The sequence below is a fragment of the Rosa rugosa genome, chromosome 4 (genome assembly GCF_958449725.1).
Source record: "Rosa rugosa chromosome 4, drRosRugo1.1, whole genome shotgun sequence".
Taxonomy (NCBI): Eukaryota; Viridiplantae; Streptophyta; class Magnoliopsida; order Rosales; family Rosaceae; genus Rosa; species Rosa rugosa.
In genome coordinates, this window is record NC_084823.1 from 32570939 (window position 1) to 32593482 (window position 22544).

General features: G+C 37.7%; 1 protein-coding gene across 2 annotated transcripts; it reads right to left on the reverse strand.

The window, feature by feature from the left end:
- Positions 1 to 481: 481 nt before the first annotated feature.
- Positions 482 to 14435, reverse strand: LOC133744064 (ATP-dependent DNA helicase Q-like 2). 2 transcript variants are annotated; one of them, XM_062172193.1, is made up of 20 exons: positions 14248 to 14432; positions 13265 to 13482; positions 11719 to 11865; positions 11417 to 11632; positions 10664 to 10768; positions 9644 to 9748; positions 9451 to 9573; positions 8907 to 8995; positions 6391 to 6427; positions 6265 to 6298; positions 5919 to 5971; positions 5770 to 5847; positions 5620 to 5685; positions 5270 to 5336; positions 5088 to 5141; positions 3800 to 3907; positions 2951 to 3015; positions 2531 to 2609; positions 1201 to 1418; positions 482 to 930 (listed from the first exon to the last, which is right to left on the reverse strand). In XM_062172193.1, the coding sequence occupies exons 1-20, from the start codon at positions 14315 to 14317 to the stop codon at positions 742 to 744; spliced, it is 2121 nt and encodes a 706-aa protein (XP_062028177.1). In that variant the 5' UTR covers positions 14318 to 14432; the 3' UTR covers positions 482 to 741. The 2 variants fall into 2 exon arrangements, with proteins under 2 accessions (XP_062028177.1, XP_062028178.1); XM_062172194.1 differs by lacking the exon at positions 482 to 930 and having other exon boundaries at positions 1280 to 1418; positions 2962 to 3015; positions 14248 to 14435.
- Positions 14436 to 22544: the final 8109 nt, after the last annotated feature.

Genomic DNA, 22544 nt, shown 5'->3' on the forward strand with positions numbered 1-22544 from the left:
TAAAATTGAATCTGACTCTGCCATTCTCATCAAACTCATTGTTGAAGGCTGTGAAAGTTCTCATCCTCTTGGAAGCATTTTGAACAGCTGCAAGTCTCTACTTAATGGTTTTGAAGATGTGAGGATTAAACATATTTTTAGAGAAAGCAATATGACAGCAGATGCCATGGCTAAGAGCAGCCTCTCTCATGATCCTAGGATTGTTATTTTCAATACTCCCCCCCCCCCCCCTCAAGCTTCAAGTGCTTTTATGGATGATATTTGTGGCGTAATGAGGAGCAAAAGATCGAAAGTTAGCCTCCATGGCTAGTGTTTCTTTTTGCTTTAGGCCCTTTGGGCCTCGTTGTAAAAAAAAAAAAAAAAAAAAAAATCCTATTTTATAATCCACACTCTATGTTTCATTTTTTAATATCTTTAGTTTCGTCTTTTTATAATGTAGACTATAAAAATATGATGTTGAGATATTAAAAAAGAAATATGATGAGTGTGAATTGTAAAATTAGAAGTGAATTTTACTCCCAAATTAAATGGAAGATAATCACATTTTAGTCGGTTTGAAAGCCGACAAGAAATATAATTAGAATGACCATAGTTTGTATCCCTATTCCTTCTATAATCTGTAATATAGTGTACTGTTGTGCCGTATTCAAAACTGAGCTCCTCCTACAATACAGGGGATCAGTTAGGGATAGACAGATAACAGCCAAAAAAACAGAACCCTTTGGTTATGAAATGATCCCATCATGATTCATCATCACTACTCTCTATAAGAAGCGGCTCTGTGTTCTTTAGCCTTTTTGAGGATCTATTTTCAGTTTCTTGTTCTTCTTTATCCTCAACAGGCTGCTTTGCTTCTGCATACATACTCACTTGTTCAAGGATTCTACTTCCGTATTTCTCTGTCTTGACTTTCCCAATGATCTTCTCCAACTGCAAGGAAATTAAATAAATTTTAGGTATGAATTTAGGTCAAAAGGCAGACACATGCTGTATAGCAAGGCACATACAATGCACAGACGAGTTCAGCACACAGTACAATGCACCAATTTGTGCTTACTGGTTGGCACAAATTAAACAGAATTTCAAATTTCATTGCTCCATAGCAGCATATGAATGTGAAGTGTAGATTTTCTTGACAACTAAATTAGGAACAAGCTCTGACCAACAAGCTGACATTTATACCGTGGTTCCAGGACTAACCTGTTTCATTGAATTTGGCTTCTGGTCATCTATCATGCTGATTTGTTGAGTAGACAGAACAGAATGAGGGAATATCCCTCCATGATCTGAAGAGAGTTCCTTCCGCAGCCCGTCGAGCTTTTGTTCCAGACATGAAGAAGCACGACTACGTTTAACTGATCTTACACCAGCTACTTTCTTCTGTCCGGTAGACATTTCAAGCTTAACACTACTTCTCCCTAAAATGCGAAATGACCAGGGAATGATAACAATTAGAGCTTGACTAGAAAAGAAGCCAAAACAAGTCGAAGACATCATAAAACTTTCTTTTCTAATGAATATCAAGGGTTTCTGTAATTTCTGGCCAATTGGAAAGAAGAAATCTAGGTGATGAAGATAGTGAGGGTCAAGTTATATTTTTCTTTGCTCTGTGAACATAATGCACTTGCAATATGAAAAATATAAATCTTTGGGACCATATTTTCAATGCATAGGATTGAAAGAGCTGTCATAAACAAGAAGCATATAATGGGGACCAGGTAGAAGGAATCATCAAAAATAATTTTCTTAACATGTGGTAGACCTTTAACACCAAAATTACAGGGTATGCTACTTACCTAGGTGGTCCATTACTCTTAAGTGAGTAGACAGTCCATTAGATTTTTATTTCCAGGGAGTAAGTCACTTTCATACTGTCATTGACATGGCTACCTCAAATTACCAATGAAATATAGACATAACTAGAAGGAATTCAAGAAAACTTGGTTACATATGCATTCCAAGATATTGTTGATGTGTATACAATATCCACAGAATGTGGTTACCAAAATGGTTAACTAGTGCATCTTCAGGTATCCAGCTGACATGCCATAGACAGATAAGGGCTAGTTTTGAAGAACTAGAACTCAGTTATAGTATGAAGGAAGCTATATAATTCATCCCAGTGAGAATACCACATTCATCAGGTAATGGCAGTTTTGCCAAACTCAACAACATAACTGAGACAACGCTAGAAGCTCAATACTTAACTATTTACTGTAGATTTACTTCAGAAAAGGAGAAACACAGAACAGGCAACTCTTGACGACTGTCAATGGCAACTTTAAAAGTAGCAAGCTTGACATCAGGGTATCCTAAAACTAAAGCATGACACACACAGTCAAGCTTGTGGCCTTCAGAGTACATAATTTTGGAAATGTAAACAATAGTCATAGACCTATAGTTTTCAACTTTTCATACATGGAAAGAATAGTTTAGAATAAACAAAAAGAAGCAAAAAATAATAAAATTTAACATATACACGTGCGTGTGTTGTATTTTTTTTTTTTCAAAAAGATAAAACACTTCTTACCTTGCAATACCTGCTTTGCCAAGGGTCCTAATGTTACATATGCATTTGTGGCATAAGCTGTATGCTGAAATTCTTCTTTCTATATCAAAAACAGAATGATTATGTACGGCATACTTGAACCGACCATATTATAGAAAGTTGAAGGGTCTACTAAAACAGCGAACTGCTTTAGCAGGTTCACAAATTGCATCAGCATAAAATAATCAGGAGCAATTTTTTGTCTAAAAACTTTCGACTATTTAATACACTGCCATACTTTGGAACACTGTTATCAATTTTGGTTGTTGAAAAAGAGGATCAAATTTTTTTTTTTAAATTGAAAATATCCAACAAGGAATGGACCAGTACAATAAAAATGGTTAGGAAGAGTCAAAGTCAAAACATGCAACTTTCTAAAGGCCCAAGTGTCAAGTTTCTTACCAAAACTCTACCTAATATAAGCTGGATGACAAGCTGCTCTATTTCCTCTCTCTTCAGCTCCGAACCTAAGTAATTTATAAGTCAATGATAAGTTTCCATTCCCATAATCAATAGCATGACAGTAGTGCTCCGAAAGAACTCTTAAAGATATTGATATCCTACAAGACCCTTAAACATGTTTATTCATACACGTGACACCAACCCAGACAGAGAGAGCTTTTAAATACACTGATACACTACAATATTCCTAGACTTGGTTATTTGAAGACCTGAACCAAAGTAGGAACATCCTATAAATATTGGGAAAAAAAATATAAAATAAAAAAACAAAGAAAAACCACCACAGACCTTCTGCACAGCTCTTTCTTGTCTCTCAATCAAATTACTTCCATCAACATCTAACCTAACTATCAACAGTTTAGCTTTCTATCACTCAATATCCTGTGAAACACACACACACACATTTCAACACTCTTGGATCCAATAAATGCAACCCATGAACTGACCAAAATGTGATTCAACAGTACCAAGTTCTAGAAACTCCAAATTTTTATTTATTTATTTATTATTATTATTATTATTATTTTTTTTTTTTTTTTTATTTATTTTTTTTTACATCCGAACCAACCATTAGACACAGCCACACAGTCCATACTCATCAGTAAAGCACACTCTCGCACACTAGCAACCAATCTCCTATCACAAACTACAACATGAAATAGTTGTTCATAATTTACTTGTACTAGCAACATTACATTGATACGTGTGGCTGTCTCCGTGCTCTTGAGGTACATGAAAATAATAATAAATCCAAGACCAAAGAAATAGATAGTCAAGCCATAAACATACCTACTTCCTTGCGCTTTATCTTAATTTTATCAACTAATTGCAACACTGTCAATCTCTGATCATTTTCTTGCACATCTTTCAGCATAGTAACCATAAGCTTCGCATGACCTGCAAAGCATTTAAGAAGAAATTATTATTCCAAGTGATTCTATGCATGCATTCTGTTTAACAAAAAACCCAACAAGATAAGAAAACAAAGTCAAAAAGCCAACTGATAGTACAAGAAATTAAGAGGATGCTCACATATGGTTCACTATATGAAGAAAAAAAGAGAGATGATAAAAATGACAATTGAATCAAACTAGACTGTAGGAATTCTAGATATAAGTTTTCAAAAGTTATATGGCATCATTCATGTCAAACATATGGATAAACAGAAGATTGAAAGGTATTAACTCGTTTCACTAGTAAATATGTAGATAAGCATTCATGTTGTTCCTAATGTACCATATTTAGGAGATTATACCTCTCATTACTGAATGAACAAGCATACTTCAATGAACAACAGAGGAATATAATTTGATACTCACTCCGTGCTGCGCATTTAAGCAATCAAAATAAGCTGTTTAACCTAACAAATTCCATCAGATTGTTTGGCATATCACTATTGTAATGAAACGTGCAACTTTACATTATTGCATCGAGAAGAGTTCGTGTTGAATTTTATGAGCACTGTTCTCTTTAAAGGTATAATATACTTTGATATTTCTCATCCCTCCTTAAAGTTGATTAATTTTCTTTTTCTAAATAGACCATTACATTTTATCTCTATATCATAAACTGTACTGTTTATTCTCTGTTTCATTAATGAAATCTCTATATCATTACATTTTTATAGGATATCCTTCTAAAACGTAGCAACTTAAAAAATCAGTGTCTTTCCCTATTACATATCTACTATCCCTCTCTCTTCACTTTATAACCAACAAATACAGGTCTTGCATTTTGCAAAGCAGTAATTATCAAAAGATCAAAGGAGAGCAGGCCAAATTATTTATCATTTCATACAGTTGACTCTAGCCTTAAAATTAGGAGCAAAAATATTTATCGTTCCCACAGTTGCATATTGCTATTCAGAAATATAATGGACGAATCTTAGTATGGTACAAAGTGAATTCAAATCGGCAACAAAATGTAATAGTTGTCATGCAGGAAACAGAAAAGAAAAAAGGCATATGTTGAAGACAGAGAAAGAAATGAAGCAATACAAATCTCATTAATGCATATTAAAAATGAACAAACAACTGATAAAGCATTATAATGTTGAAGAGAGCTCAAAGAAACATACGAGAGACGTCTACTTCTTTAACCTCATTTGAAAATGCACAGTTGTCACACATCCCTGAGATAGCATTGATTGCAGTTATAAATTTAGGAATTGATAATATCAACGAAACAAATTGTGTCCTCGCATGTGAATAGGCAAGTGCTTGTGTGCATATACAGTATTAACCAATAAAACAATGGTACCATTGCAGTCCTGTAATGGCTCAGCAAAGTGGCGAAAGAAAGAGCTACGACGGCATTGTCTTTTTGACTGCAACAGAAAAGACCAATAGTTAACCACACAGTTAACACATTTATTAAAAATGTATTTGGGACAAGGCAGAATTGTTGAGGAATTATATAACTAGAAGGACAGCAGAATGAAAAAGCAGGTCACAACACATATCACGAGTAAACTGGTAACTTTCGAGTTGTGTTAGGCTTCACCCTACTCCATAGTTAGCTTCATGGTTGTTGTTTGGGTTGGGCTAATTTTCATATACCATAAAGTGGACCCCGACACTAAATATGAAGCTTATAATGCAGGGCACTACCTGACAATAGCGTACAATGTCATAAAGGTTCTGCAGTCCGGAGTTTTCATAGAAGACCATTGAACTCTGCTCAAAGGAAGGTCATACATATACATTACGGAGTGTTTTAGGAATTATAAATGAAAAGGTGCAAATGGTAGAAAATAGCACCTGCCTAGGCATGTCAGCAGGTCTAAAGTAAAGTAGGCATTGAGAAGGGAGTCCATCTCGACCAGCACGGCCACTTTCCTGCAGCAAAGAAGGTTACAAAACGGATAAAGTTCAAAAAGTATGTAAGCTTAGCTGGAACGGCAGAAAACCTGGTAGTATGTTTCCATTGATTTACTCAAGCTGTGATGGATGACGAACCTGACTACAAGCAGTAGCCAAAATATTAGATAATTAAAAACAAAACTGTCAGGAATATCCTATGAGGGACTTACCAGGTTATATAAAAGTATTCAGACAGTTTATTACAGTATGTAGAGTGTATATATATGGACAAAAGATAAGGGTAGTTTGGAATATTCTAGCCAATTAGTGTCCCAATAGGAAGTATAGTGACTATTATACTGTTAAAAGTATCAAGTCCCGACATACTCTCAAACTAGCAAAGTATACTTAGAGAAAAACTCAAACGCATGGTGGACGATGTCAAATACTAACCATCAGGTTTGTTGATTCCCATACCAAATGCTACCTGGAATGCATATGTAACCTTGGGTTAAGAAAGATAGATTTCCAAAGAAAGATAACTTTCTGTAAGAAAAGGGTCAGTCCAAGCAAACATACAGTGCCAACGATGACCTGTAGTTTGCTCTTGCTCCACCTGTTCATCAATAAAAAGGGATCGACAAATTAAAACAACATAGAGGACACACTACCGCACAATAATGCATGATCTGATTATTCGACAGCAGTCACAGCACTCAATAGAATTAGATAACTCCAAGAAAAGTCAGAGGTATCTAAACTTCCAAGAAGATTATACTAGTTCCTCAGAATAGACATCAAAGGGTGATAATTGCGTTTAAATAGGTTGCCTTGAACAATCAGAGCTGGGCATACAATTACTGCCAAGAACTTCTGTCAAATAGTAATCAAAATTGTAACCATTTTATAAAAAATCAAAACTTAGATTAACGAGTTTAAACTTAACTATAATACCTACAAGCCTATATATATATATACAGGCCCGTTCCAAAGCGGACATCCGCACTATCGCTAAAGTGCGGACGTCGATCTTCTGCAGCGTTTCAGGCCGCGACGGCAGCGCGAATCAGGCCGGAGGCATCCTAAACCTCTTCTGGGCAGCGATCGAGGTTAGAGGAGATCGAGGCTGCAGGTTTCTGGGCAGTGACCTCACCTGCAACTGCAGGTTCTGGGCAGCTCTGCAACCACGTCGCCGGCGACTCCACCCAACTGCAGACCGGTCCGTCCGACCCCTGGCCTCCGTCCGGCAAGCAGCGCCGCGCCGTCACGGCCTGAGCGGGGCTGCAGCGTCGACGTCCGCACTTTAGCGAAAGTGCGGACGTCCTCTTTGAACGGCTATATATATATATATATATATATCTATGTGTGTGTGTGTGTGTGTGAAAGCATTAGGTAAATATATATCTCTACATTATAATGGCAAGCTAGCAGCGAGATTAGAATTTTTCAAGAAGTCAAAAATTACAAGGAAAGGGAACTTGCAGGTTGCAGTAAATAATGGTGAAAAGAAATCAAGCTATCCAGAACAAAATTAGAGAAAGATGAAGCAAGGGAAACAAGAAGCGGCCTCTCCTTTCAAAATTTTAATTTATACATGCACAATTGCATCATACAGTTAAATTTCTTTACTTTATAGTACTTTAAACCAAAGTAAGATATAGCAAGTTGAAAGCGTCTAATTTTCCACAATGGGCCAATTATTAGAAAGATTCCTAAGCCTTTCACTTCCAACACATGATCTAGGAATGCAATCAACATGTTGTGTATTCCAAAGGTAACCTTAAAGAAACACTTTTTCTCTCACCAAGTATTCCTTAATTACTTCATAGGGTACCAAAGCCAAATCAAAAAAAATTTGTCTATGACTAAAATATGATGTTTCAGAAGTCCCCTGTTCTCAAAGAATGGCTTTCTTAGGGATCAGACAATTATATGTCATATTTGTGCAAGGACTAATTTAGAGAGTTTGTGAACAAGATAGATCTCAAACACATAGGTGAGAGACTTAGCACAAATGAAAACGGGGAAAAGAATAAAGTGCATATCATCGGGGTTTCAATTCCATCTATACTAAACTCATTTATAGAAATAAACCAAAAATTGCATCCAGAATTTCAAGAACTGTAACTTAACCACTTTATAATGCAAGATAAGCTTTCAGAGCAAGATTGTCCCAAAAAAATCAACAATTATGTAATTCCATGGAGCCACTAATCAAATTATATTATATATATATATATATAGGATTTTTCTTAGGTGCGGACGTCCGTACCAAAATTTCGGTACGGATTTCCGGTTTTCACCCACTTTCCGATCACATATTTTGATCTTAACCGTTCAGTTTTTAGGTCCTAATGTATAGATCATCTCTGCAAAATTTCAGCCAATTTGGTGATCGTTAAGGCATCCAAAACTGCAATTTACATGAACGAACTGAATCTGTCGAACCGAAACTGTTCGTGTACATTGTTGTAATTTGCAGTTTTGGATGCCTTAACGATCACCAAATTGGCTGAAATTTTGCAGAGATGATCTATACATTAGGACCTAAAAACTGAACGGTTAAGATGTGAAAATGTGCTCGGAAAGTGGGGGAAAACGGAAAATCCGTACCGTACGGACGTCCGCACCAAAGCCGGACTATATATATATAATCTAGCTCTGCTAAGGAGGTCCGTTCCTTAGCTAAGGAACGGATTTCCATATTTTGACCACTTTTCGATCACATATTCATATCTTAACCGTTCAGTTTTTAGGTCCTAATGTATAGATCACTTCAGCAAATTTTCAGTTAAATTGATGATCGTTAAGGTATCAAAAACTGCAATTTACAATTATGAACACGACCGGTTCAGGTTGGATAGATTCGGTTCGTTCATTGATTTAATCGAGTTCGATACTTTAACGATCATCAATTTGGCTGAAAATTTGCAGAAGTGATCTATACATTAGGACCCAAAAACTGAATGGTTAAGATGTGAATGTGTGATCGAAAAGTGGTAAAAATATGGAAATCTGCTCCTTAACTAAGGAACAGACCTCCTTAGCAATATATATATATGCAAACCATCTCTACAATTGTTCAGTGACATTACCGCATATGAACATTTTCACGTGCATTTACGTCCATATCTGCATGATAATGATGAGCTGATATTCCCCTCTCACGCAACTCCTTTGCAACCTAAAATTCCAAATGTAGAAGTAGTAAATCTCTAATCATCCACCACAAACTGGAAACTTTGGTGCTACAGCCTAAGAGAATGAGTATGCTATGAATATATATTTATAGTCGATTAAAGGTAGAAAACTTGTCCTTTTTTTAGTTTAAAAAAAAAAAAAAAAAAGTTTTACCAGCCACTATCAAGTGGTTGTATTGTACGAATTTAAAATAAATCAATGTGCTTTCAAACTTGCTTAAACTACAATCACTTCCAGATTTTGATAAATATATCATCAGTTTCAGCAATTTTAGAAATGACAACTATTTCATGCTCACCTTCACAGCTAAGGAGATTACACCAATTTCAATTATATCTAAATGCCTCCTAATCTATGCATGCGTATTAAATGAACATACAAACAATTTGTGACGGTTGATGAAAAGGAGCTAACAATGGAAAATAAACAAAAACAGACCTGTTCACATTCTTTTCTAGAGAAGCAATAAACGATGCCAGAATCGTTGTCTGAATAAGAGTCTCGAATGAATTCAGCGATTTCATCAACCACCACTTTGCCAATTGAAGACTTCTCTCGTACCTACGGCATAAGGAATTATGGCTGCAGCTCTTAAAATGCAAAGCCAGAAACTATAAACAAGTAAGCACACCATATAAAAGAGATTTGGCCTGTTGACTGTGCTGACAAACTTTACACATCTTGGAATGTGGAGCATATCCATCAGATCACTTTGGACTTTCTGGGTAGCAGTTGCCTGAAAATAGACAACGAAAGCCATCAACTCGACAAAACCTCAGTTAAGAGGCAAGCAAGCAAATGAATACTTGCAATTTTTTTATATTTCTTATAGTCAAGAAATGGAGGTGATATTTGCACTCAAAACCGCCTCTTGTACTCCTGTCACTTATACAATTTGAATTGATAGAAATACCCCAATATATTAAGGATTTGATTCTCATAATTGTAAATAGTAAATACTCCATGCATCATTGTGCTCGATTCAGAGCCAATGTAAATAGTATATACTCCATGCACTATTTTACTAAAAATGGTCGTGTTGGGTCTACATTTGTCAGTTATCCAATTTACGACAAAAACCAAATCAAAATTTGTCACTATTTCAGGGCTAAGATGGCCAAGAATTGACAAATTTAAACCTGGCTTGACCAACTGGGCCCTGAAAAAGTTAATACATGTTCATTTAGTTACTGTTGCATAGCAATGTTGACATAATTGACGCTTCATACTGGCACACATTGAAAATCAGGATGCATATTGGCACAGAGAAAAGTCTGGCTACCGAAGTGACACAGTGGAAAAAGTTTGGGGCAATAGCTACATTTTTCACTTTCTTATTAGAAAAAAGAACATCTTCTGTCACATAATATATAACTTCCTAATGAGGTAGTTAGTCGAAACCAGAAGTAGACAGACCAACGCCTTTCAATCTATCTCCTTTACATGGAGCATAGGGCAGTTAGTTTTAACCAATGTTGGAATCGAGTTTTTTTATTTTTAGTTTTTATTTTTATGTTTTATTTTTTATAATTGAAAACTTATGTCTATTTGAGTTATAGAGATAACTGGAGTGTAAGAAGTTTTTCCAGATGTGGGGCCTCCCTTTAGATATCATAAAAAGTAAAGCCGTAAAGATAGTTCAGGGACATACAGTCAAAGCAATCACTGGAACATTGGGAAACTGAGTCTTGAGGATACCAAGATTTTTGTAATCGGGTCGAAAATCATGGCCCCATTGGCTGCAACAATGTGCCTCCTGCCAAATAACACACATATCAGAACTTAGAAAGTGATTGTTAAAATTTGAGAGAGATGACATCATGGAACATTAGGCTGGTATTTGACATTTCTGAGGGGGGGAAAAACAATGTACAGATTACACACATTAAATACAATGGATAGGCAGTCAGAAAAGGAAGGGGGAATCAGCCTATAAATGGCAAGGAACCCATCCTCCGAGCACAGTGAGTGGCACAAGGCCAAGAAAATAATTAAAGACAAAAAAAACATATGTACCGCAATATCTGACAACATGCAAGTCAATCATCCTATCTTAAAGCCCATTTAATTACACTATACATAAGGTAGTTAATAGCACACAATATGACGTCATAATTTGTCCATCAATTAAAAAGTAAGCAGGTATACCAAGTTTTCATAAAGGAGGGTTGATTCATACGAGGTATTAATTAGGATATGGTGGTTCTAACATTTATGGTATCTCAGATCAGAGGATTGTAGCCTGGTTCCTATATGGTAACTTCTCTTGAACTAGTCATATATCAGTCTTATAAGACCGCTCAGTACCAGATAACTAAACTAGTATGACTACTATGAGGATAATGGAAGTAATACGCATATTTGACAACAAGGTATGATGAGATGGTGAATGTGACATACTCACATCAATAGAAATTAGGGAGAGACGACCAGCATGATGGCACTTTTCAAGTTTTGACATAAACCTCTTACTCTTTGATATCTTTTCTGGCGTCACATACAATATTTTCAAATCTCCTTCACCCTTTTCCAGGGCCTTGTATATTAACTTCTCTTCCTCCTTACTTGTAGTTGATGTCAACATATGAGCTGGAATCCCTAAAGCTTCCAAGCCCATCACCTGAAGTAATGATTCTTGTCACCAAACCAGATTGAAATCTTCAGATACAAAAGTTCGGGTGAATGAAGGACAGAATTTAAGAGAACCTGGTCCTGAATCAAAGAAAGCAGTGGGCTGACAACAAGAGCAACTCCATCACGAAGAATAGCTGGAAGTTGGTAACAGAGACTCTTGCCACCTCCTGCAGCCATAATCACTAGAACATCTCTTCGACTCATGACAGCATTAATAATCTGAACCAATTAGCCACTATCAGTAAATCTCAAACAGAAAGGAGGAGAAACATCTTATGAAAACATTGTATTTACGTAAACTAAAGGGCTAAACTACTGGAACTAACACCATGTTACAACTACTCTAAGAACCAAGAGAAAGTGCAACAACATCAAAAGAAACAACTAATATAGGATAAAGATGAAAAACTCCGACTACCCTTCCAGAACTTGAACCAAATCATGTGTTGTTTATCATTTAGGAAGCACGGAGAGTTTTACCGCTAATAACTAGTACTTGTACTGAATTAGGAAATCAAATGATATATCAAACAAAAGTCCAGTTAATTAGCTAGTCCCCCTGTTTTCCAAAGATATTAAAAATTAACCAACAAGGGGTAACTAGAAAGGATCGGGCCCATGGTTTACTCCCATGTGGTCTGTTCAAATCCCCTCATGATACCCACCCCCTCTAAAGAAGGTATGGTTCGGCAGGAGACCCCAGTTTCGAGCGGGTTTGGGAGATTTTTGGTATCATAAAAAAGATACTAAAAACTAATGTTTTGTTGTTACTACAACTGATAGTCATTTATCCTCCATTCAATTTTTTATTGATAGTGTCGACTGTGATGCAGGGCTCCAGTTTCTGTCTTGCGGCTAGATTAGGACGAGATCCTGCATCAGACTGTCGAGTAATGTAATAAAGACCTTCATGACCCTGCATAAAAGCTAATAAGGAATTGAGCCTCTCTACCAATTGGTGGAGAGATCCATTACCTTATAAGCTCTTCTGCAAGGTCTTATAATTCCAAATGGGGACATTACTTTCAACAGTAGGAAACAAGACCTTTAACAAAATACAAAACAAAGTACAAAAGGATATGGACAAGCAGGCAAGCTATGAGTACAAACAAAGCACGTAGTACAAATGCCGCAAACCAAATCCAAAAGAAACTAGCAAACCAACTAAGAATGTAAATCAACAGCTGACCAAAAGAATCACATGAGTAGAATAAACTTAAAAGTGATTAGACGACCGTGCTACCAATCTAACTCTACCCCATGTATGGAAACAGAGAGAACAGATCACCCGTTTAAAGAACCAAATTTCATTCTACTCTTGGTCTCCCATTAACTGTCACAGACTCAGTCAGGAGCCTGACGGGAAGTATGGTTTACCATGCGGTGGATGTCAGCAGTTAGGGTGCTTTCACTCTCATTTGTGGACTAACACCAAGCTTAACAGACTTGAATCATTAATTTCTAATGCACAACATCTGCCACCAATCAAGGTGATATCCAAAGGGAATGTGTAGCAAGATCCTTTTCATTTTATTTTATACAAAGCAGTCCACAATTTTCTACCAAAGGAAGTGGCCAAATATACAAGAAAGAGAAAGAAGGCAAGAAAGGAAGTCACCTCTCGCTGATTTGCACGATATGTGGAGATGCCAAATACATTGAACCTAACATCATCAGCTTGAGAATCCCACTCAAATGATCCAGACCAGTCTTCTGTGGCTGTTGAATCCCCATTAACAGGGGATCCAGGACCTTTGGAAGCTTCCAGTAGAGCTTGTAGTTCAGATTGTCTTTCATACAACCTCTCTTGTTGGTCAAGCAATACTTTGATTTGGTCTGAAAAATAAAAAATGTGGAATAAGCATAAATCACAGCCATTTGACTATATAGGAAAAACATGGTAGAGCATTGTGTTTCATTCGTGAAAATGTCCTATCAGACAATCTATTCATATCTTTCTTATTTTTAACTAAATTTTGAATCAGCAAAACTGTCTGCATTAATATACCAAAACATAAAAGTCAAGTGAAATGAGAGCCTAATACGATTACAAGATGAACCAAATTAGATGCAAGGACAAGAAAAACAACGTCACCAAAATTGAAGGATGAGTCAAACCTAATACATCTTATAAAGGCTCACACCAATGCGAGGTATGGGAAAGGCAATAGGTAGCCAGCCATTCCCCCGTTTCGCTGCAACCCATGATCACCGAATCATTGAGGCAATCACTGCGCCCTCTCTAATACACTGGACAAAATGCCTCTTCTAAAATTCATGAATCCTTTTCGGAAACATCAACTAATCTACTCCATTGTACAATTGAACTTAACATTTCTACTCATATGTAACTACAGCCTTAACAATATCATTCAACCTGACCCATCTTTCAAAAAAGCTACTGTCTTTTTTAACTGAAACTCATTATTCACTGACAAGATTACTTATTTCTGGAAACTGATCATTCTGATTTATCATAATCGCCACGAAATTAGGTTTCAGGTTAATAACGAGCCCAACTAGAATATCAAAATGAAACAGATAATAGAGTTTCAGAGCTGAAGAAGAAGAAGAAGAAAGATGGCGGAGGATTATAAGCACCTTGGACGCTTTCAATTTCAAGCTCCACGTTCAGCAGCTCTTCTTCTATTAAAGCCTCTTGGGTCTCCATGCCAAGTCCTTAAAGCGAGAGAGACTGAGAGAGTTGCGCTATGCTGTTCAGTTTCTGCAGAAAATTTTATAGTGAGGGACTGAGGAGGAGGGACCCCAACTTGCAAAATATATAGGAAAAAAAAAAAAAAAAGGGTTCCGACTCAAATTCTGAATTTTATACGTGAGGACACTTCTACAATAATAATTTGGTGTAGAGACATAAGCTCGTTTTGCTATTGCACTTTTATACTTTTTATTCTGAATAATAATTTTATTCAGAATAATAATTTTATTCTGAATTTTATACTTTTTGCTATTGCACTTTTATATTCACATATACTGATGCAGAAGAATGATAGTACAGTACGAGAGCTTTTCTCTCTCGACCTCTCTATAGTCGTTGCCAGGCCTACCACAACAACTCTGTAATCTCTCCCTTTCCCACACTCCCTCTCTTCTCCTCCTCTCATCCTCTCTCTCTCCCCTTCTTTCTTGTTTCTAGTTCTTCCCATATTCACAAAGTGATGTTTGCAATCACGGACGTGACTTGCCGCTTGCAATGGCGCTGGTTCCCCAAGGCGACGGTGCCTTGCTATATACTTAGATCGACGCATTGTCAGCACCCGCTTACCATTCTTTGGTGAATCGCTTCTTTTCCTCTGATTAAGCGATCTCTCCTCCCCATCGCTTCTTGGCACATATCAACCCGATCCGGCAGGTCTCCGACCGAGGCTTGGTGGTCTATGAACATCTTAACAGACCTTTTCTGTTTTGATTTATTGATCATAGCGGCTGCTCCACCAGGGACGTATTCAAGTTGATGTGCATGGTGCCTTAGAGTTTCTTCTTGTGCCCTACGGTTCCGTTTTTGGTGAGGGACATTAGTTTCATTTTATTTTAATAATTCGTTGGAAGATAGTAGCCACGACAACTCCTTGGAACAATTTGTTATGTAACTCCTCTCGATGATCACTTACGGTGCGTTTGGATGAGAAAATTATAAAATCCGTAGGAATTTATAAATGATGGAATCTTTAATTCCATCAATCTAAAATTTCATTAATTGCAATTTCTATTGTTTGGTTGCATCTATTTAGGATTTGAAATATGTAATAAATTAAGAAAGTTTAAAAAAAAATAAAAAGATAAAATAGAAAAAAGTCTTGTTTTGGAAATAAAAATTGAATACTGCACGTAAATGACACCTATTTTGGTGGAAATTGAAGTGAGGAATTTAAATAACGAATTCCTTCGTTTTTTTTCCATAGAGAAATTTAAAATTTCCAATCTGATAATGCCAAACGAGGGAATTGGCTTTTAGGAATTATGAAATCCTCCGATCGTGGGTGAGGCCGGACATGGTGCAGCGGCGGAGGCGTAGGGCGGCTCGGTCGAGGCTGGGTTCCAGGCGGTGGCTGGATCTTCGATTTCGTTGCAGAGATCTGGATCTGATTACTCCGGTGAGCTGGGTTTTGACGTCGGCCGGGTTCTGGGTCGGTCGGCTTTGTGGTGTGGCGGTGTTGTGGCGCTGTGATGCGCAACGGCGACGGTTCAGTGCAAGGCGGCGGGTTGATGGTGGTGCGCTCTGGTGGCTTGCCTGGTGGACGGTGGAGCTGGTTGGTGGTGGTGTGCGGGAGTTGGGCTGGGCCTTACTGTCAGGGCCATGCTGCTTGGACTTTTACTTCTTGTTTTTTGTTGTTGTTTTTACTGTTTTTGTTTGCAGTGTGTTGTTTACTGTTGTTTGTTGTTTAGTTGGTTTGCGCATTTTGCGAGCAATAAGTCCCTACATTTGGCGTGTAGGGCATGTCGGGCCTCGTGCCTGTGGGTGCACTCTCAGTGCCTTGTCTGCTCTAGGTAGGAGGCGAGTTCCTTGCGTTGTCAAATGGTCGCTGCCTCCTAGTGGCAGGGTGAGACTTCGTGCCACTGGATGTAGATTCCAGTGGCAACATGATAGGAGAGCTGTGAGAATGGACATTATGCTTAGCTGTATAAGAGTTGCAGATCTAGTTATCTCTTCGTTGTGTCACCGCTGGGAAGCAAATAGAACCGTCTAGAGCGAGTTCTTTGCTAGTTGGTGTGGTTTTGAATACAATTGTTTAGTAGAGTCGTCACTTGATCTCTTTTCAGGATGTACTCTAGGTTCTTATTGTAATCTGGGGTTTAGGCTCAATGTCCCCCCCTTGTATTCGACAGTTTCTTTATGGAGGCTTGAGAGCAGCCGCACCGGCCCTTATTTCAAAAAAAAAAAAAAAAATCCTCACTTTCAATTAAATTCCATCATTTTTTCCCTCATCCAAACGCACTCTTAGAGCATCTCCAACGGTGGTGTCAAAATCCACCGTGGAGCTCCAACGGATACAAAAGGCAGATCTCTTCCTCTTCAACCCATCTTTCAAATCCACCGTGGATGACAATTCTTGGTTTCAACGGATACAAAAGGCAGACTCAGGTCATCTGTCATTTTATTTTTTATTGTTTCTCCCCTTCTCCTCTATCGTTCTCCTCAATTTCATGCTACCTAGATCAAAGTCATTCATGATCTTTCTCATCTTTCTATTTCTTCCTCCAATACCCAAATCTTCATACCCAAACCTTCAAAAATCATTGATATCAAACCAAAAATTAAATTTTCCAAAAGATTTGGGGAAAAAGAGAGGAAGAGAGTTAGAGTTTGGAGTTAGAAAGAAAAACTGAAGAATTGGGTTCAAGCAGTTCCGATCACATCTGAGTGTCGCCATGGTCGATCACAGTGTTGAGGTCGCGATTGTGTTTGCGATGTTGGAATCTGGGCTACTTGTGGTTGCTTGGATCTGTTCAAATTTGTTAATATGGTGGCTTTTCTAATTGCCCAGAAAAGCTAGAAGAAGGCGAAGAGAAACAGAAGAGAAGAAGATGGAGAGAAAGAAAGCAATAGTGCAATTGTGTTTTAATTAAATACATTATAATAATAATAAAATATTTATTTATTTTAACCTATGGGTTGGAGTGAAAAATTGAAAAATTGTCAAAATTGACAATTCCTTGTAGTTGTCAAATTTCAAACTTAACTCAAAATTTTTGACCTCTCCATTGGAGATGGTCTTAGCGCTTCTTGAAAGCAAGACAACTTCAAAATGGTGTAGATGCAATTTTATGTCTCGTGCTTTTGCGAGGACGAAAAGGATGGCGTGATAGGTGATGTGTAGAGTGAGATAGGCGAGATATCCTGCCCTATTTATTTAGGGTTTCCTTCTTTATTTTTCTTCCCAAATTCTCCTTTTTTAGTGAGTTTCCTTATTGAATCAGGGCTAAAATTCTCCATCATTCTACGCCTCATGTGCCATGCCCTTGTAGCGCTAAAATCACATCCCAAACACAAGTTCTGCGTTTTCTCCTACTTATGCCAAATCCATGCATTTCACATGCTTATCTCCTTTATTTTCTCCTTTGCTCCAAGAAAAACCTAAAAACAAGAAACTAACATAAATAAAATATAATAAAGAGAAAAGCATAGTATAACAGAGTGAAGTAAACAATGTAAACGTCGCATTTTATGCTCATATCAGTTGAATCCTCCTCTAACAATCAAAAGCTCCATTCCTTTCATTCAGGTTTTCTCTTTCTACAATTATTATCTCCCAGTGCAGTTCATCCTAAGCCCCACAATCAAAACGATCTTCAAAATCCATGGAATCTCCGAACTTCTCTTCTGGCTCTACCTCCTGAACTAGATAGAGTGGCACCCAGTTCTCCAACACCATACTTTATGGAATTGGAATATTGGCAAACCCAACTCAGCAACAAACTTCCACCAGAATCGAGGTCATATTTTACGAAGATTGTGAAACTGCCGCAAGCATCAGCAAAGATTTATGAAGATTGTTAAAAGCTGAAAGCCTGAAACCATAGCTTTGACAAAGTCATCGAACGTGGACATGCTTTTGTATTTGATTTTCTTACAGTTGTCCACCCTGTAAATCACATGCACCACCCTGAATTGCATATTTTAGGAGATGTTCATATTTGTTGAACATCTCCATCAATGATAGGGGTGACAGTTGTCCACGTTCATGGGCGTATATATTATTATCCATAAGTAGTCTATCTTCTCTCCTCACAGACAGCCTTTAGCCACACTGAGTTTCACAACCTTCACCTTATACTTTTCTTCGGAGCCTCTCACTACCTTCAAGAATGTTTCCACGTAATTGGGGAAAGAAGATATGCAAGGAGAGGGAGGAAGTTCCAAGGCCGGCGTCATATTTTACGAATTTTGTTACTTTATACGAGGCTAAAAGAGAAAAAGGATCAGGAAGTCGGAGTAGAATTAATTTACCAATTGTACATGGTTTGACTATAGAGGTGGTCAAACATCCAATGCTTATTCCTTATGAGGGCATCTCTTAATTATGAAGACTGGCTATAGATGAATATTTTAGCTCCTTTCTGGATTAAAAAATGAGGTAGAAATGCTTTACGGATCGAAGATATTTACCATTGCTTTTTTAGACAAACGGTTCGGTCATTTGCTGGCCATTACAGAAGGAAAAGAACAATCGGAATATACTAAAAGTATTCATATATTTGTGGATTTCGTTGAAGTAAATTTATGTCCCACGGACGAAACTGACTTGGACTTGAGATGAGAACTTGCTTTGGTCAAGAGAATATTGGGAGATGCTGGATCCAACAGGGAGCTAAAACACTCCTATATATGATATGATACAAAATTCTAATGAGATATTTTTTTGGCTACTAGAGTATTATCTGATACTAATGAGTATCTTGGAGCGATACCAATTTTCTAGTGATAGTTGGTTAGCGCTTCAAAAGTTTCATGATTGGGAAACAATTTATTTGAATTTTGTGAATGAGATTTTTGATAATGATGAAGAAGCAGAATGTGACATTAAAAGCAATATTCGGGTCCCCACTCGAAACAATGACTTCATTAATATATATCTATAATAATAATGATAAAACTGATGAAGGAAAGGTTTTGTTGATAATTGTGTGAGACTTTCGAGGATTTGCAAGAGTTTTAGTGGTGCATATTGTTGATTATGGGAGACATTTACCAAGTGAGTATGTAGAGCTGGAATTAAACAACAGGTTTCTTTTAATGCTCATCCATTTATTTGTATTTTTATTTGAGAAATATCTGAAGTAGATCCGCTTACTTTCTTAGCTAACCGAAAGCCTTCAGTTCCTGAAGATATTTGATTGAGAAAGAGAAAGAATAAGACAATGCAGTTCGAGGTTTTTAGGATACTGGGTCATGAAACTGAAACTATGACATCGAGGGATAAATTTTACCTTGCATTCGAGGGCTTAAAGTTATATTGTTTTTTTTTTTTTGTGAACTTTCTTATTATTCTTTTGGAAACTATGTAAAATTCTGGAAGTAATATGGTGTGATGAAAGTTTGATTCGGAAGTAGAACGATGGAATTAGTTAAACAGACGAAGTTAATTTGAGTAAAAAAAAAAATATATATTATCCATAAGTACGTTCCTTTTTAACTAAGTCATTAGACATTAAGCCAAACTAATTTTTTTTTGTCTTCATAAGGCCAGTTTTGGCATAAAACGAGCACGAGCTTGTTTCATATTTTCTTGTCCATTTTCATTTTCCCCCCTGAGCTTCTCAACAAAGTTAACATCAATTGATGAGATGTATCCCAACTGACATTCGAAGGTTAGAGAAATGAGGAGGTCACTCTTATAGCATTGTCCTCTTTTTAATTTTGCCAAATCTAAGCTGGATGATCTTCTTCCATATCTAAATTTGAAGATTATTGTTCATCCCAATTTTTTTTTAATTTATAAGTTTGAAGATTGTAATTCATTAGTGAGAGTTTGAAGGTAAACATCTTCCTCTTTTCAATTCTCCAATCTCTGAGTATATTGGTGAAATTCATGATTGATTATTTATTCTTCATCTATGAGATCGCATAGTCATTATCCATCCTACTGTAGCACTAATTCATTTTTTTTTTTGGTCAAATGATACTTCATTAAACAGCCCAAGGCTGGAGAGACAACACAAAGCCAAGCCGAAAGCAAAGCCGAAAGAGAAAAGAACCCAAGTCCAGCCCAGAAAGAGGACGACAAGGAACATAAAGAAACAAAAGAAAAAGACCTAGAAAACTGGATAAACCAGAAACGCAGCATACAGGAACTAAAAAACAAGGAAAAAAAAAGAACCAAGCTCCCCAAACTCAAAAATGGAGCTGCCGAAGAGAAATAAAGCAACCAAGACCTCGGCTGAGTCAAGGGCGCTCAAATTCCGGGCTAGAAGGCGGAGGGCATGGTAAACCATCACGAGAAAGAACAAAAACCAGGGAAGAAGGAGGACGATCAATCCAAACCTCCGGGCACTTCTTCCGCACAACTAGCGAGGCCACCAAGTCGGCAGCAGAATTCGCTTCTCTGGGAATCCAAAACCAAGCACACCTTTGAACCAAGGTAAAATCATTCCTGATTTTTGAGATAATAGGAGCAATTTTCCAATGGCAAATGCTTGAATTATTGATGGAATCCACTAATGACTTTGAATCAGATTCAAGGAGAATGGGGACATGAGGGATGCGCTTCGTCAACTCCACCGCTGCCAAAGCAGCTCTAGCTTCAGCCTCCAGGGAGGAGCCAGACAAACAAACCCGCGTAGAGCCATCGATAAGGGAGCCATGACTGTCCCTAGCTAAAGCGCAAACACCAGTAAGGTTTGTCTCCTTAACCCAAGCAGCATCGATATTGATCTTAACATGTCCAGGTGGGGGGGGGGGGGGGTGGGGTTCCAGGAATGAGGGTGGTGAGAATTTGGAGTGATGGTTCTGATTTGTGGGCGAAGATGAAAGCGGAGGTTGTGATGGGGAATGGGGTGTGGAGTAGCATTAGGAGCGGAGGTTGGGTTTGGTGAATGGGAGGCTATAATTTGGGGATGATGATGGAGGTTCGGATTTTGTGGAGGGAGAGCCAAATGCTGAGGGTAGGGGGTTTGAATATGGTTGAAGTGACTGTGAGATGATAATGGAGGGGCCAGGTTTGGATGAGGAGCTTGGACTGCTCCCGTATGAGTGGTGCTATCAGTAATAGAAAGGGGAGACAGGGAAGTGGGGAGATGATACGAAGAAGAAGGGGGAAAAGAAATACGTACCTGAGCATGATGAGTTTCTGTTGGAAGTTCAATCACAGGACTGACATTGTGGTGTTTGCAGGTTATATATTCAAAAGCAGCCGAACCCGCCTTTCTCGCAACAGAGATTGGATCAACAGGGATTGCGTCATACACAAAGGCATTCCTAGCCTTCCAGATTTCCCAAAGAAGGTAGGCAACTTTAGTAAGGAATTCAGCGTTGATTGTTTTACAGCCACCCGTTAGGGGAATGATTTTCTCAAACCAACTATCAATATTATCAATGGACTGTAGATTGACTTTATAGTGTAGCTCAGAAACAAACCAAGCACACACTGCACCTGAACATTGGAGGAAGATGTGCTCAATAGATTCTGGATGCAACTCACACACCGGGCACAATGGGGTTGGGGTAGCTTTCCTTCGATGTAGATTCTGAAAGGAAGGAAGAGCGTTTACCAACATCCTCCAAATAAAAACTTTGATTTTAGGAGAAGCCTCGATATTCCATATTGCCTTCCAAACCAAAGTGTTCACTCTATGTGAAGAGTGAGCATGCTGAGAGGTGGGTACCACATTAAGGGTGTGAATGTAGTGATAACCGGATTTGACCGTGAATTCGCCATTTTTTGTGATAGGCCAAACGACTCTGTCGACAAAGGATTGATCCCCAATAACAATTTGCTCAATCTGATTGCATTCCTCAATAGAAATTAAGTCCTGAATCTGATTAAGGCACCAGCTATGAGAGTTCCAATCAATAATGTCTTTCACTTTATGTGGTCTAGAATGATCAACAGGAAGGCATGAATTATATCTCTTATTTTCAGTTAAGCAATTTTGATTTTGGCTATGTAATCATATTGAAACGTATGAGTAATTGAAATTACAAGGACATAATATGATTTTCTGGAAAATGAGGATTGCAGTGCACTGATCAATCTCTACTGGGCAGAAACTAAAAATAATCAACAGAAACCGGATTTTTGGTTACGCAGTGAAAATCTCAACTTCTGAGATTAAAAACACTGCGGGACTCTTACTCTTGAGAACCCAAAATAAGAATTAACTTATGATGAAGGATATGTTCTTTACAAACTTGAATAGCACTAGCTTGGCTACAATGATTA